The sequence below is a fragment of the Oncorhynchus nerka genome, linkage group LG3 (assembly GCF_034236695.1).
Source record: "Oncorhynchus nerka isolate Pitt River linkage group LG3, Oner_Uvic_2.0, whole genome shotgun sequence".
NCBI lineage: Eukaryota > Metazoa > Chordata > Actinopteri > Salmoniformes > Salmonidae > Oncorhynchus > Oncorhynchus nerka.
This window is the reverse complement of record NC_088398.1, coordinates 65,061,591-65,073,670: the sequence shown is the minus strand read 5'-3', so window position 1 is coordinate 65,073,670 and position 12,080 is coordinate 65,061,591. Positions and strand designations below refer to the sequence as shown.

The window sequence follows — 12,080 nt, the reverse complement described above, 5'->3', positions numbered from 1 at the left end:
GGGCTGGCATGGTTACACGTGGTCTGAGTTTGTGAGGCCGGTTGGACGTACTGCCAAATTCTCTAAAATGATGATAGAAATTAACATTAAATTCTCTGGCAACAGCTCTGCTGGACATCCCTGCAGTCAGCATGTCAATTGCACGCTCCCTCTAAACTAAACTTGAGACGTCTGTGGCATTGTGTGACAAAACTGCACATTTTAAAGTGGCCTTTTATTGTCCCCAGCACAAGGTGCACCAGTGTAATGATCATGCTGTTTAATCAGCTTCTTGATATGCCACACCTGACAGGTGGATGGATAATTTCAGCTCATAAAACAAACACAAACACTTTACATGTTGCGTTTATATTTCTGTTCAGTGTACTACACATCAAATTTGTTTTTACACTGTTTGGACTTAGGTGACCTGCCCAAGGATTACAATGGCAGAACAATCCCTGTTATTTGTTTTCCAACAACCGACATGTAGCTAGTCTTAAAAGACAAACAAAATACAGTGGGGACAACAGGCATCCAGATGCTCTGCAGCAGATTGAGACATAAGCCTCTCCCTGATGGTGTGTGTGTGTGTGTGTGTGTGTGTGTGTGTGTGTGTGTGTGTGTGTGTGTGTGTGTGTGTGTGTGTGTGTGTGTGTGTGTGTTTGTGTGAGTGGCGAAATCATGTCTTACCCATGTCTGTTGGATCTGTTGGAGTGGCTGGAGTAGCCAGACTGGATAGACTCAGTGTCCATGGCAACTCTGTTCAGAGCCAGCGATTGGCCAGGGGTCTGAGGGGGGTCTCAGGGTGTCGTGCAGCAGGGTGATTAGCGGGGTGGTCTGATCCAGGAAGAGATGGGTTAACTAACTAAACAGACTGGCAGCAGACTGAAAACATCAGGGATCTATGTTGACAAACCTGTAGATGTCCTTTTGTAGACATATTGACCTGTGAGAAACAGAGAGACAGAAAGAGAGACAGACAGGTCTGTTATCAATTAAATATACAGCTCAGTTCTGCGCTTGCTACCAGAGGCCTATTCACAGAGTACACAGCAGGTAAAGCTAAAAGTAAGGCAAACTAAAGAGTTATGTGCCAGCCCGTACCGGTTGGGACTTAGAGGCGACTGTGTTACAGTGATAGACTGCCAGGAAGACAGAACATTAAGTGAATTATTCTCCATTTCATTATTCTAAAAGCTACACTAGGTGATCTGAGGATTACGGTAAAGGGTGACACAGTGATGATCTGAAGCCCAATCCCATCATCAAGGAAGGTACATCAGATCCTCAAATCATAGACCAGACAGCTTGATCCTCTGTGATGAAACACACACTGTCTCACATGCACACACATACAAATATAGGATCTTCATTTGATCACCCTGTTGCAGGATAACTTTCACATGATGTTTAAAAAGGATTCTGAAGTTTGTAATTTCAGACTTGATTTTCCCATATGAAAAACGTATCAACCCCGACAAAAATACATTGCCCCTTATTCTCACCCCCCAGAACTGGAGGCAGCAGCTAGCCACATACTGTAACCCTCCAATCCTCAGCTCTGGTGTGATCCATGCTCCAGACAGGAGTCGTTACACCCAGTCATGCCTGACTCTGGTGTGATCCATGCTCCAGGCAGGAGTCGTTACACCCAGTCATGCCTGACTCTGGTGTGATCCATGCTCCAGACAGGAGTCGTTACACCCCGTCATGCCTGACTCTGGTGTGATCCATGCTCCAGACAGGAGTCGTTACACCCCGTCATGCCTGACTCTGGTGTGATCCATGCTCCAGACAGGGGTCGATACACCCCGTCATGCCTGTCTGGTGTGATCCATGCTCCAGACAGGGGTCGTTACACCCCGTCATGCCTGACTCTGGTGTGATCCATGCTCCAGGCAGGAGTCGTTACACCCCGTCATGCCTGACTCTGGTGTGATCCATGCTCCAGACAGGAGTCGTTACACCCCGTCATGCCTGACTCTGGTGTGATCCATGCTCCAGACAGGGGTCGTTACACCCAGTCATGCCTGTCTGGTGTGATCCATGCTCCAGACAGGAGTCGTTACACCCCATCATGCCTGACTCTGGTGTGATCCATGCTCCAGACAGGGGTCGTTACACCCCGTCATGCCTGTCTGGTGTGATCCATGCTCCAGACAGGAGTCGTTACACCCCGTCATGCCTGACTCTGGTGTGATCCATGCTCCAGACAGGAGTCGTTACACCCCGTCATGCCTGACTCTGGTGTGATCCATGCTCCAGACAGGAGTCGTTACACCCCGTCATGCCTGTCTGGTGTGATCCATGCTCCAGACAGGAGTCGTTACACCCCGCCATGCCTGACTCTGGTGTGATCCATGCTCCAGCCAGGAGTCGATACACCCCGTCATGCCTGACTCTGGTGTGATCCATGCTCCAGACAGGAGTCGTTACACCCCGTCATGCCTGTCTGGTGTGATCCATGCTCCAGACAGGAGTCGTTACACCCCGTCATGCCTGTCTGGTGTGATCCATGCTCCAGACAGGGGTCGTTACACCCAGTCATGCCTGTCTGGTGTGATCCATGCTCCAGACAGGAGTCGTTACACCCCGTCATGCCTGACTCTGGTGTGATCCATGCTCCAGACAGGGGTCGTTACACCCCGTCATGCCTGTCTGGTGTGATCCATGCTCCAGACAGGAGTCGTTACACCCCGTCATGCCTGAATCTGGTGTGATCCATGCTCCAGACAGGAGTCGTTACACCCCGTCATGCCTGACTCTGGTGTGATCCATGCTCCAGACAGGGGTCGTTACACCCCGTCATGCCTGTCTGGTGTGATCCATGCTCCAGACAGGGGTCGTTACACCCCGTCATGCCTGTCTGGTGTGATCCATGCTCCAGACAGGAGTCGTTACACCCCGTCATGCCTGTCTGGTGTGATCCATGCTCCAGACAGGGGTCGTTACACCCAGTCATGCCTGTCTGGTGTGATCCATGCTCCAGACAGGAGTCGTTACACCCCGTCATGCCTGACTCTGGTGTGATCCATGCTCCAGACAGGGTCGTTACACCCGTCATGCCTGTCTGGTGTGATCCATGCTCCAGACAGGAGTCGTTACACCCCGTCATGCCTGACTCTGGTGTGATCCATGCTCCAGACAGGAGTCGTTACACCCCGTCATGCCTGACTCTGGTGTGATCCATGCTCCAGACAGGGGTCGTTACACCCCGTCATGCCTGTCTGGTGTGATCCATGCTCCAGACAGGAGTCGTTACACCCCGTCATGCCTGACTCTGGTGTGATCCATGCTCCAGACAGGAGTCGTTACACCCCGTCATGCCTGACTCTGGTGTGATCCATGCTCCAGGCAGGAGTCGTTACACCCCGTCATGCCTGTCTGGTGTGATCCATGCTCCAGACAGGGGTCGTTACACCCCGTCATGCCTGACTCTGGTGTGATCCATGCTCCAGACAGGAGTCGTTACACCCCGCCATGCCTGACTCTGGTGTGATCCATGCTCCAGCCAGGAGTCGATACACCCCGTCATGCCTGACTCTGGTGTGATCCATGCTCCAGACAGGAGTCGTTACACCCCGTCATGCCTGTCTGGTGTGATCCATGCTCCAGACAGGAGTCGTTACACCCCGTCGTGCCTGTCTGGTGTGATCCATGCTCCAGACAGGAGTCGTTACACCCCGTCATGCCTGACTCTGGTGTGATCCATGCTCCAGACAGGGGTCGTTACACCCCGTCATGCCTGACTCTGGTGTGATCCATGCTCCAGGCAGGAGTCGATACACCCCGTCATGCCTGACTCTGGTGTGATCCATGCTCCAGACAGGAGTCGTTACACCCCGTCATGCCTGACTCTGGTGTGATCCATGCTCCAGACAGGGCTCGTTACACCCCGTCATGCCTGACTCTGGTGTGATCCATGCTCCAGACAGGAGTCGTTACACCCAGTCATGCCTGTCTGGTGTGATCCATGCTCCAGACAGGAGTCGTTACACCCCGTCATGCCTGACTCTGGTGTGATCCATGCTCCAGCCAGGAGTCGATACACCCGTCATGCCTGTCTGGTGTGATCCATGCTCCAGACAGGGGTCGTTACACCCCGTCATGCCTGACTCTGGTGTGATCCATGCTCCAGACAGGGGTCGTTACACCCCGTCATGCCTGACTCTGGTGTGATCCATGCTCCAGACAGGAGTCGTTACACCCCGTCATGCCTGTCTGGTGTGATCCATGCTCCAGACAGGGGTCGTTACACCCCGTCATGCCTGACTCTGGTGTGATCCATGCTCCAGACAGGAGTCGTTACACCCCGTCATGCCTGTCTGGTGTGATCCATGCTCCAGACAGGAGTCGTTACACCCCGTCATGCCTGTCTGGTGTGATCCATGCTCCAGACAGGAGTCGTTACACCCCGTCATGCCTGTCTGGTGTGATCCATGCTCCAGACAGGAGTCGTTACACCCCGTCATGCCTGACTCTGGTGTGATCCATGCTCCAGACAGGGGTCGTTACACCCCGTCATGCCTGACTCTGGTGTGATCCATGCTCCAGACAGGAGTCGTTACACCCCGTCATGCCTGACTCTGGTGTGATCCATGCTCCAGACAGGAGTCGTTACACCCCGTCATGCCTGACTCTGGTGTGATCCATGCTCCAGACAGGGGTCGTTACACCCCGTCATGCCTGACTCTGGTGTGATCCATGCTCCAGACAGGGCTCGTTACACCCCGTCATGCCTGACTCTGGTGTGATCCATGCTCCAGACAGGAGTCGTTACACCCAGTCATGCCTGTCTGGTGTCATCCATGCTCCAGACAGGAGTCGTTACACCCCGTCATGCCTGACTCTGGTGTGATCCATGCTCCAGACAGGAGTCGTTACACCCCGTCATGCCTGACTCTGGTGTGATCCATGCTCCAGACAGGGGTCGTTACACCCCGTCATGCCTGACTCTGGTGTGATCCATGCTCCAGACAGGGGTCGTTACACCCCGTCATGCCTGACTCTGGTGTGATCCATGCTCCAGACAGGAGTCGTTACACCCCGTCATGCCTGTCTGGTGTGATCCATGCTCCAGACAGGGGTCGATACACCCCGTCATGCCTGACTCTGGTGTGATCCATGCTCCAGACAGGAGTCGTTACACCCCGTCATGCCTGTCTGGTGTGATCCATGCTCCAGACAGGAGTCGTTACACCCCGTCATGCCTGACTCTGGTGTGATCCATGCTCCAGACAGGAGTCGTTACACCCCGTCATGCCTGACTCTGGTGTGATCCATGCTCCAGACAGGGTCGTTACACCCCGTCATGCCTGACTCTGGTGTGATCCATGCTCCAGACAGGAGTCGTTACACCCCGTCATGCCTGACTCTGGTGTGATCCATGCTCCAGACAGGAGTCGTTACACCCCGTCATGCCTGACTCTGGTGTGATCCATGCTCCAGACAGGAGTCGTTACACCCCGTCATGCCTGACTCTGGTGTGATCCATGCTCCAGACAGGAGTCGTTACACCCCGTCATGCCTGACTCTGGTGTGATCCATGCTCCAGACAGGAGTCGTTACACCCCGTCATGCCTGACTCTGGTGTGATCCATGCTCCAGACAGGAGTCGTTACACCCCGTCATGCCTGACTCTGGTGTGATCCATGCTCCAGACAGGGGTCGTTACACCCCGTCATGCCTGACTCTGGTGTGATCCATGCTCCAGACAGGGGTCGTTACACCCCGCCATGCCTGACTCTGGTGTGATCCATGCTCCAGACAGGAGTCGTTACACCCCGTCATGCCTGACTCTGGTGTGATCCATGCTCCAGACAGGGGTCGTTACACCCCGTCATGCCTGACTCTGGTGTGATCCATGCTCCAGACAGGGTCGTTACACCCCGTCATGCCTGACTCTGGTGTGATCCATGCTCAAGACAGGAGTCGTTACACCCAGTCATGCCTGTCTGGTGTGATCCATGCTCCAGACAGGAGTCGTTACACCCCGTCATGCCTGACTCTGGTGTGATCCATGCTCCAGACAGGGGTCGTTACACCCCGTCATGCCTGTCTGGTGTGATCCATGCTCCAGACAGGGGTCGATACACCCCGTCATGCCTGACTCTGGTGTGATCCATGCTCCAGACAGGAGTCGTTACACCCCGTCATGCCTGACTCTGGTGTGATCCATGCTCCAGACAGGGGTCGTTACACCCCGTCATGCCTGACTCTGGTGTGATCCATGCTCCAGACAGGAGTCGTTACACCCCGTCATGCCTGTCTGGTGTGATCCATGCTCCAGACAGGGGTCGATACACCCCGTCATGCCTGACTCTGGTGTGATCCATGCTCCAGACAGGAGTCGTTACACCCCGTCATGCCTGACTCTGGTGTGATCCATGCTCCAGACAGGGGTCGTTACACCCCGTCATGCCTGTCTGGTGTGATCCATGCTCCAGACAGGGTCGTTACACCCCGTCATGCCTGACTCTGGTGTGATCCATGCTCCAGACAGGAGTCGTTACACCCCGTCATGCCTGACTCTGGTGTGATCCATGCTCCAGACAGGGGTCGTTACACCCCGTCATGCCTGACTCTGGTGTGATCCATGCTCCAGACAGGAGTCGTTACACCCCGTCATGCCTGACTCTGGTGTGATCCATGCTCCAGACAGGAGTCGTTACACCCCGTCATGCCTGACTCTGGTGTGATCCATGCTCCAGACAGGGGTCGTTACACCCCGTCATGCCTGACTCTGGTGTGATCCATGCTCCAGACAGGAGTCGTTACACCCCGTCATGCCTGACTCTGGTGTGATCCATGCTCCAGACAGGAGTCGTTACACCCCGTCATGCCTGACTCTGGTGTGATCCATGCTCCAGGCAGGAGTCGTTACACCCCGTCATGCCTGTCTGGTGTGATCCATGCTCCAGACAGGAGTCGTTACACCCCGTCATGCCTGACTCTGGTGTGATCCATGCTCCAGACAGGAGTCGTTACACCCCGTCATGCCTGACTCTGGTGTGATCCATGCTCCAGACAGGAGTCGTTACACCCCGTCATGCCTGACTCTGGTGTGATCCATGCTCCAGACAGGAGTCGTTACACCCCGTCATGCCTGACTCTGGTGTGATCCATGCTCCAGACAGGAGTCGTTACACCCCGTCATGCCTGACTCTGGTGTGATCCATGCTCCAGACAGGGTCGTTACACCCCGTCATGCCTGACTCTGGTGTGATCCATGCTCCAGACAGGAGTCGTTACACCCCGTCATGCCTGACTCTGGTGTGATCCATGCTCCAGACAGGAGTCGTTACACCCCGTCATGCCTGACTCTGGTGTGATCCATGCTCCAGACAGGGGTCGTTACACCCCGTCATGCCTGACTCTGGTGTGATCCATGCTCCAGACAGGGGTCGTTACACCCCGTCATGCCTGACTCTGGTGTGATCCATGCTCCAGACAGGAGTCGTTACACCCCGTCATGCCTGACTCTGGTGTGATCCATGCTCCAGACAGGGGTCGTTACACCCCGCCATGCCTGACTCTGGTGTGATCCATGCTCCAGACAGGGGTCGTTACACCCCGTCATGCCTGACTCTGGTGTGATCCATGCTCAAGACAGGAGTCGTTACACCCAGTCATGCCTGTCTGGTGTGATCCATGCTCCAGACAGGAGTCGTTACACCCCGTCATGCCTGACTCTGGTGTGATCCATGCTCCAGACAGGGGTCGTTACACCCCGTCATGCCTGTCTGGTGTGATCCATGCTCCAGACAGGGGTCGATACACCCCGTCATGCCTGACTCTGGTGTGATCCATGCTCCAGACAGGTGTCGTTACACCCCGTCATGCCTGACTCTGGTGTGATCCATGCTCCAGACAGGGGTCGTTACACCCCGTCATGCCTGACTCTGGTGTGATCCATGCTCCAGACAGGAGTCGTTACACCCCGTCATGCCTGTCTGGTGTGATCCATGCTCCAGACAGGGGTCGTTACACCCCGTCATGCCTGACTCTGGTGTGATCCATGCTCCAGACAGGAGTCGTTACACCCCGTCATGCCTGACTCTGGTGTGATCCATGCTCCAGACAGGGGTCGTTACACCCCGTCATGCCTGTCTGGTGTGATCCATGCTCCAGACAGGGGTCGTTACACCCCGTCATGCCTGACTCTGGTGTGATCCATGCTCCAGACAGGAGTCGTTACACCCCGTCATGCCTGACTCTGGTGTGATCCATGCTCCAGACAGGAGTCGTTACACCCCGTCATGCCTGACTCTGGTGTGATCCATGCTCCAGACAGGGGTCGTTACACCCCGTCATGCCTGTCTGGTGTGATCCATGCTCCAGACAGGAGTCGTTACACCCCGTCATGCCTGACTCTGGTGTGATCCATGCTCCAGACAGGAGTCGTTACACCCCGTCATGCCTGACTCTGGTGTGATCCATGCTCCAGGCAGGAGTCGTTACACCCCGTCATGCCTGTCTGGTGTGATCCATGCTCCAGACAGGAGTCGTTACACCCCGCCATGCCTGACTCTGGTGTGATCCATGCTCCAGCCAGGAGTCGATACACCCCGTCATGCCTGACTCTGGTGTGATCCATGCTCCAGACAGGAGTCGTTAAACCCCGTCATGCCTGTCTGGTGTGATCCATGCTCCAGACAGGAGTCGTTACACCCCGTCATGCCTGTCTGGTGTGATCCATGCTCCAGACAGGAGTCGTTACACCCCGTCATGCCTGTCTGGTGTGATCCATGCTCCAGACAGGGGTCGTTACACCCCGTCATGCCTGACTCTGGTGTGATCCATGCTCCAGACAGGAGTCGTTACACCCCGTCATGCCTGTCTGGTGTGATCCATGCTCCAGGCAGGAGTCGATACACCCGTCATGCCTGACTGGTGTGATCCATGCTCCAGACAGGAGTCGTTACACCCCGTCATGCCTGACTCTGGTGTGATCCATGCTCCAGACAGGGGTCGTTACACCCCGTCATGCCTGACTCTGGTGTGATCCATGCTCCAGGCAGGAGTCGATACACCCCGTCATGCCTGACTCTGGTGTGATCCATGCTCCAGACAGGAGTCGTTACACCCCGTCATGCCTGACTCTGGTGTGATCCATGCTCCAGACAGGAGTCGTTACACCCCGTCATGCCTGACTCTGGTGTGATCCATGCTCCAGACAGGAGTCGTTACACCCAGTCATGCCTGTCTGGTGTGATCCATGCTCCAGACAGGAGTCGTTACACCCCGTCATGCCTGACTCTGGTGTGATCCATGCTCCAGACAGGAGTCGTTACACCCCGTCATGCCTGACTCTGGTGTGATCCATGCTCCAGACAGGGGTCGTTACACCCCGTCATGCCTGACTCTGGTGTGATCCATGCTCCAGACAGGGTCGTTACACCCCGTCATGCCTGTCTGGTGTGATCCATGCTCCAGACAGGAGTCATACACCCCGTCATGCCTGACTCTGGTGTGATCCATGCTCCAGACAGGAGTCGTTACACCCCGTCATGCCTGACTCTGGTGTGATCCATGCTCCAGACAGGAGTCGTTACACCCCGTCATGCCTGACTCTGGTGTGATCCATGCTCCAGACAGGGGTCGTTACACCCCGTCATGCCTGACTCTGGTGTGATCCATGCTCCAGACAGGAGTCGTTACACCCCGTCATGCCTGTCTGGTGTGATCCATGCTCCAGACAGGAGTCGTTACACCCCGTCATGCCTGTCTGGTGTGATCCATGCTCCAGACAGGGGTCGTTACACCCCGTCATGCCTGACTCTGGTGTGATCCATGCTCCAGACAGGAGTCGTTACACCCCGTCATGCCTGTCTGGTGTGATCCATGCTCCAGGCAGGAGTCGATACACCCGTCATGCCTGACTGGTGTGATCCATGCTCCAGACAGGAGTCGTTACACCCCGTCATGCCTGACTCTGGTGTGATCCATGCTCCAGACAGGGGTCGTTACACCCCGTCATGCCTGACTCTGGTGTGATCCATGCTCCAGACAGGAGTCGTTACACCCCGTCATGCCTGACTCTGGTGTGATCCATGCTCCAGACAGGAGTCGTTACACCCCGTCATGCCTGACTCTGGTGTGATCCATGCTCCAGACAGGAGTCGTTACACCCCGTCATGCCTGTCTGGTGTGATCCATGCTCCAGACAGGAGTCGTTACACCCCGTCATGCCTGACTCTGGTGTGATCCATGCTCCAGACAGGAGTCGTTACACCCCGTCATGCCTGACTCTGGTGTGATCCATGCTCCAGACAGGGGTCGTTACACCCCGTCATGCCTGACTCTGGTGTGATCCATGCTCCAGACAGGGGTCGTTACACCCCGTCATGCCTGACTCTGGTGTGATCCATGCTCCAGACAGGGGTCGTTACACCCCGTCATGCCTGACTCTGGTGTGATCCATGCTCCAGACAGGAGTCGTTACACCCCGTCATGCCTGACTCTGGTGTGATCCATGCTCCAGACAGGGTCGTTACACCCCGTCATGCCTGTCTGGTGTGATCCATGCTCCAGACAGGAGTCGTTACACCCCGTCATGCCTGACTCTGGTGTGATCCATGCTCCAGACAGGAGTCGTTACACCCCGTCATGCCTGACTCTGGTGTGATCCATGCTCCAGACAGGAGTCGTTACACCCCGTCATGCCTGTCTGGTGTGATCCATGCTCCAGACAGGAGTCGTTACACCCCGTCATGCCTGACTCTGGTGTGATCCATGCTCCAGACAGGAGTCGTTACACCCCGTCATGCCTGACTCTGGTGTGATCCATGCTCCAGACAGGAGTCGTTACACCCCGTCATGCCTGTCTGGTCATGATCCATGCTCCAGACAGGGTGTGATGCCTGTCTGGTGTGATCCATGCTCCAGACAGGAGTCGTTACACCCCGTCATGCCTGTCTGGTGTGATCCATGCTCCAGACAGGAGTCGTTACACCCCGTCATGCCTGTCTGGTGTGATCCATGCTCCAGACAGGGGTCGTTACACCCCGTCATGCCTGACTCTGGTGTGATCCATGCTCCAGACAGTTACACCCCGTCATGCCTGTCTGGTGTGATCCATGCTCCAGGCAGGAGTCGATACACCCGTCATGCCTGACTGGTGTGATCCATGCTCCAGACAGGAGTCGTTACACCCCGTCATGCCTGATGCTCAGGAGTCGTTACACCCCGTCATGCCAGGAGTGACTCTGCGTGTGATCCATGCTCCAGACAGGGGTCGTTACACCCCGTCATGCCTGACTCTGGTGTGATCCATGCTCCAGGCAGGAGTCGATACACCCCGTCATGCCTGACTCTGGTGTGATCCATGCTCCAGACAGGAGTCGTTACACCCCGTCATGCCTGACTCTGGTGTGATCCATGCTCCAGACAGGAGTCGTTACACCCCGTCATGCCTGACTCTGGTGTGATCCATGCTCCAGACAGGAGTCGTTACACCCAGTCATGCCTGTCTGGTGTGATCCATGCTCCAGACAGGAGTCGTTACACCCCGTCATGCCTGACTCTGGTGTGATCCATGCTCCAGACAGGAGTCGTTACACCCCGTCATGCCTGACTCTGGTGTGATCCATGCTCCAGACAGGGGTCGTTACACCCCGTCATGCCTGACTCTGGTGTGATCCATGCTCCAGACAGGGGTCGTTACACCCCGTCATGCCTGACTCTGGTGTGATCCATGCTCCAGACAGGAGTCGTTACACCCCGTCATGCCTGTCTGGTGTGATCCATGCTCCAGACAGGAGTCATACACCCGTCATGCCTGACTCTGGTGTGATCCATGCTCCAGACAGGAGTCGTTACACCCCGTCATGCCTGACTCTGGTGTGATCCATGCTCCAGACAGGAGTCGTTACACCCCGTCATGCCTGACTCTGGTGTGATCCATGCTCCAGACAGGAGTCGTTACACCCCGTCATGCCTGTCTGGTGTGATCCATGCTCCAGACAGGGTCGTTACACCCCGTCATGCCTGACTCTGGTGTGATCCATGCTCCAGACAGGAGTCGTTACACCCCGTCATGCCTGTCTGGTGTGATCCATGCTCCAGACAGGAGTCGTTACACCCGTCATGCCTGACTC

General features: G+C 55.6%; 1 protein-coding gene across 2 annotated transcripts in view; it reads right to left on the bottom strand.

The window, feature by feature from the left end:
• LOC115112481 (vang-like protein 1) overlaps positions 1-12,080 on the bottom strand; it is an 83,530-nt gene that overhangs the window by 23,119 nt on the left and 48,331 nt on the right. The window contains exons 2-3 of one of the 2 annotated variants that reach the window (XM_065014647.1): positions 899-928; positions 673-819 (exon numbers count right to left, since the gene is read on the bottom strand). In XM_065014647.1, coding sequence (XP_064870719.1) covers positions 673-734 — 62 coding nt within the window. In that variant the 5' untranslated portion in view covers positions 735-819; positions 899-928. Of the gene's footprint in view, positions 1-672; positions 929-12,080 lie in introns of both variants that reach the window. The other variant, XM_065014642.1, reaches the window with a different exon arrangement.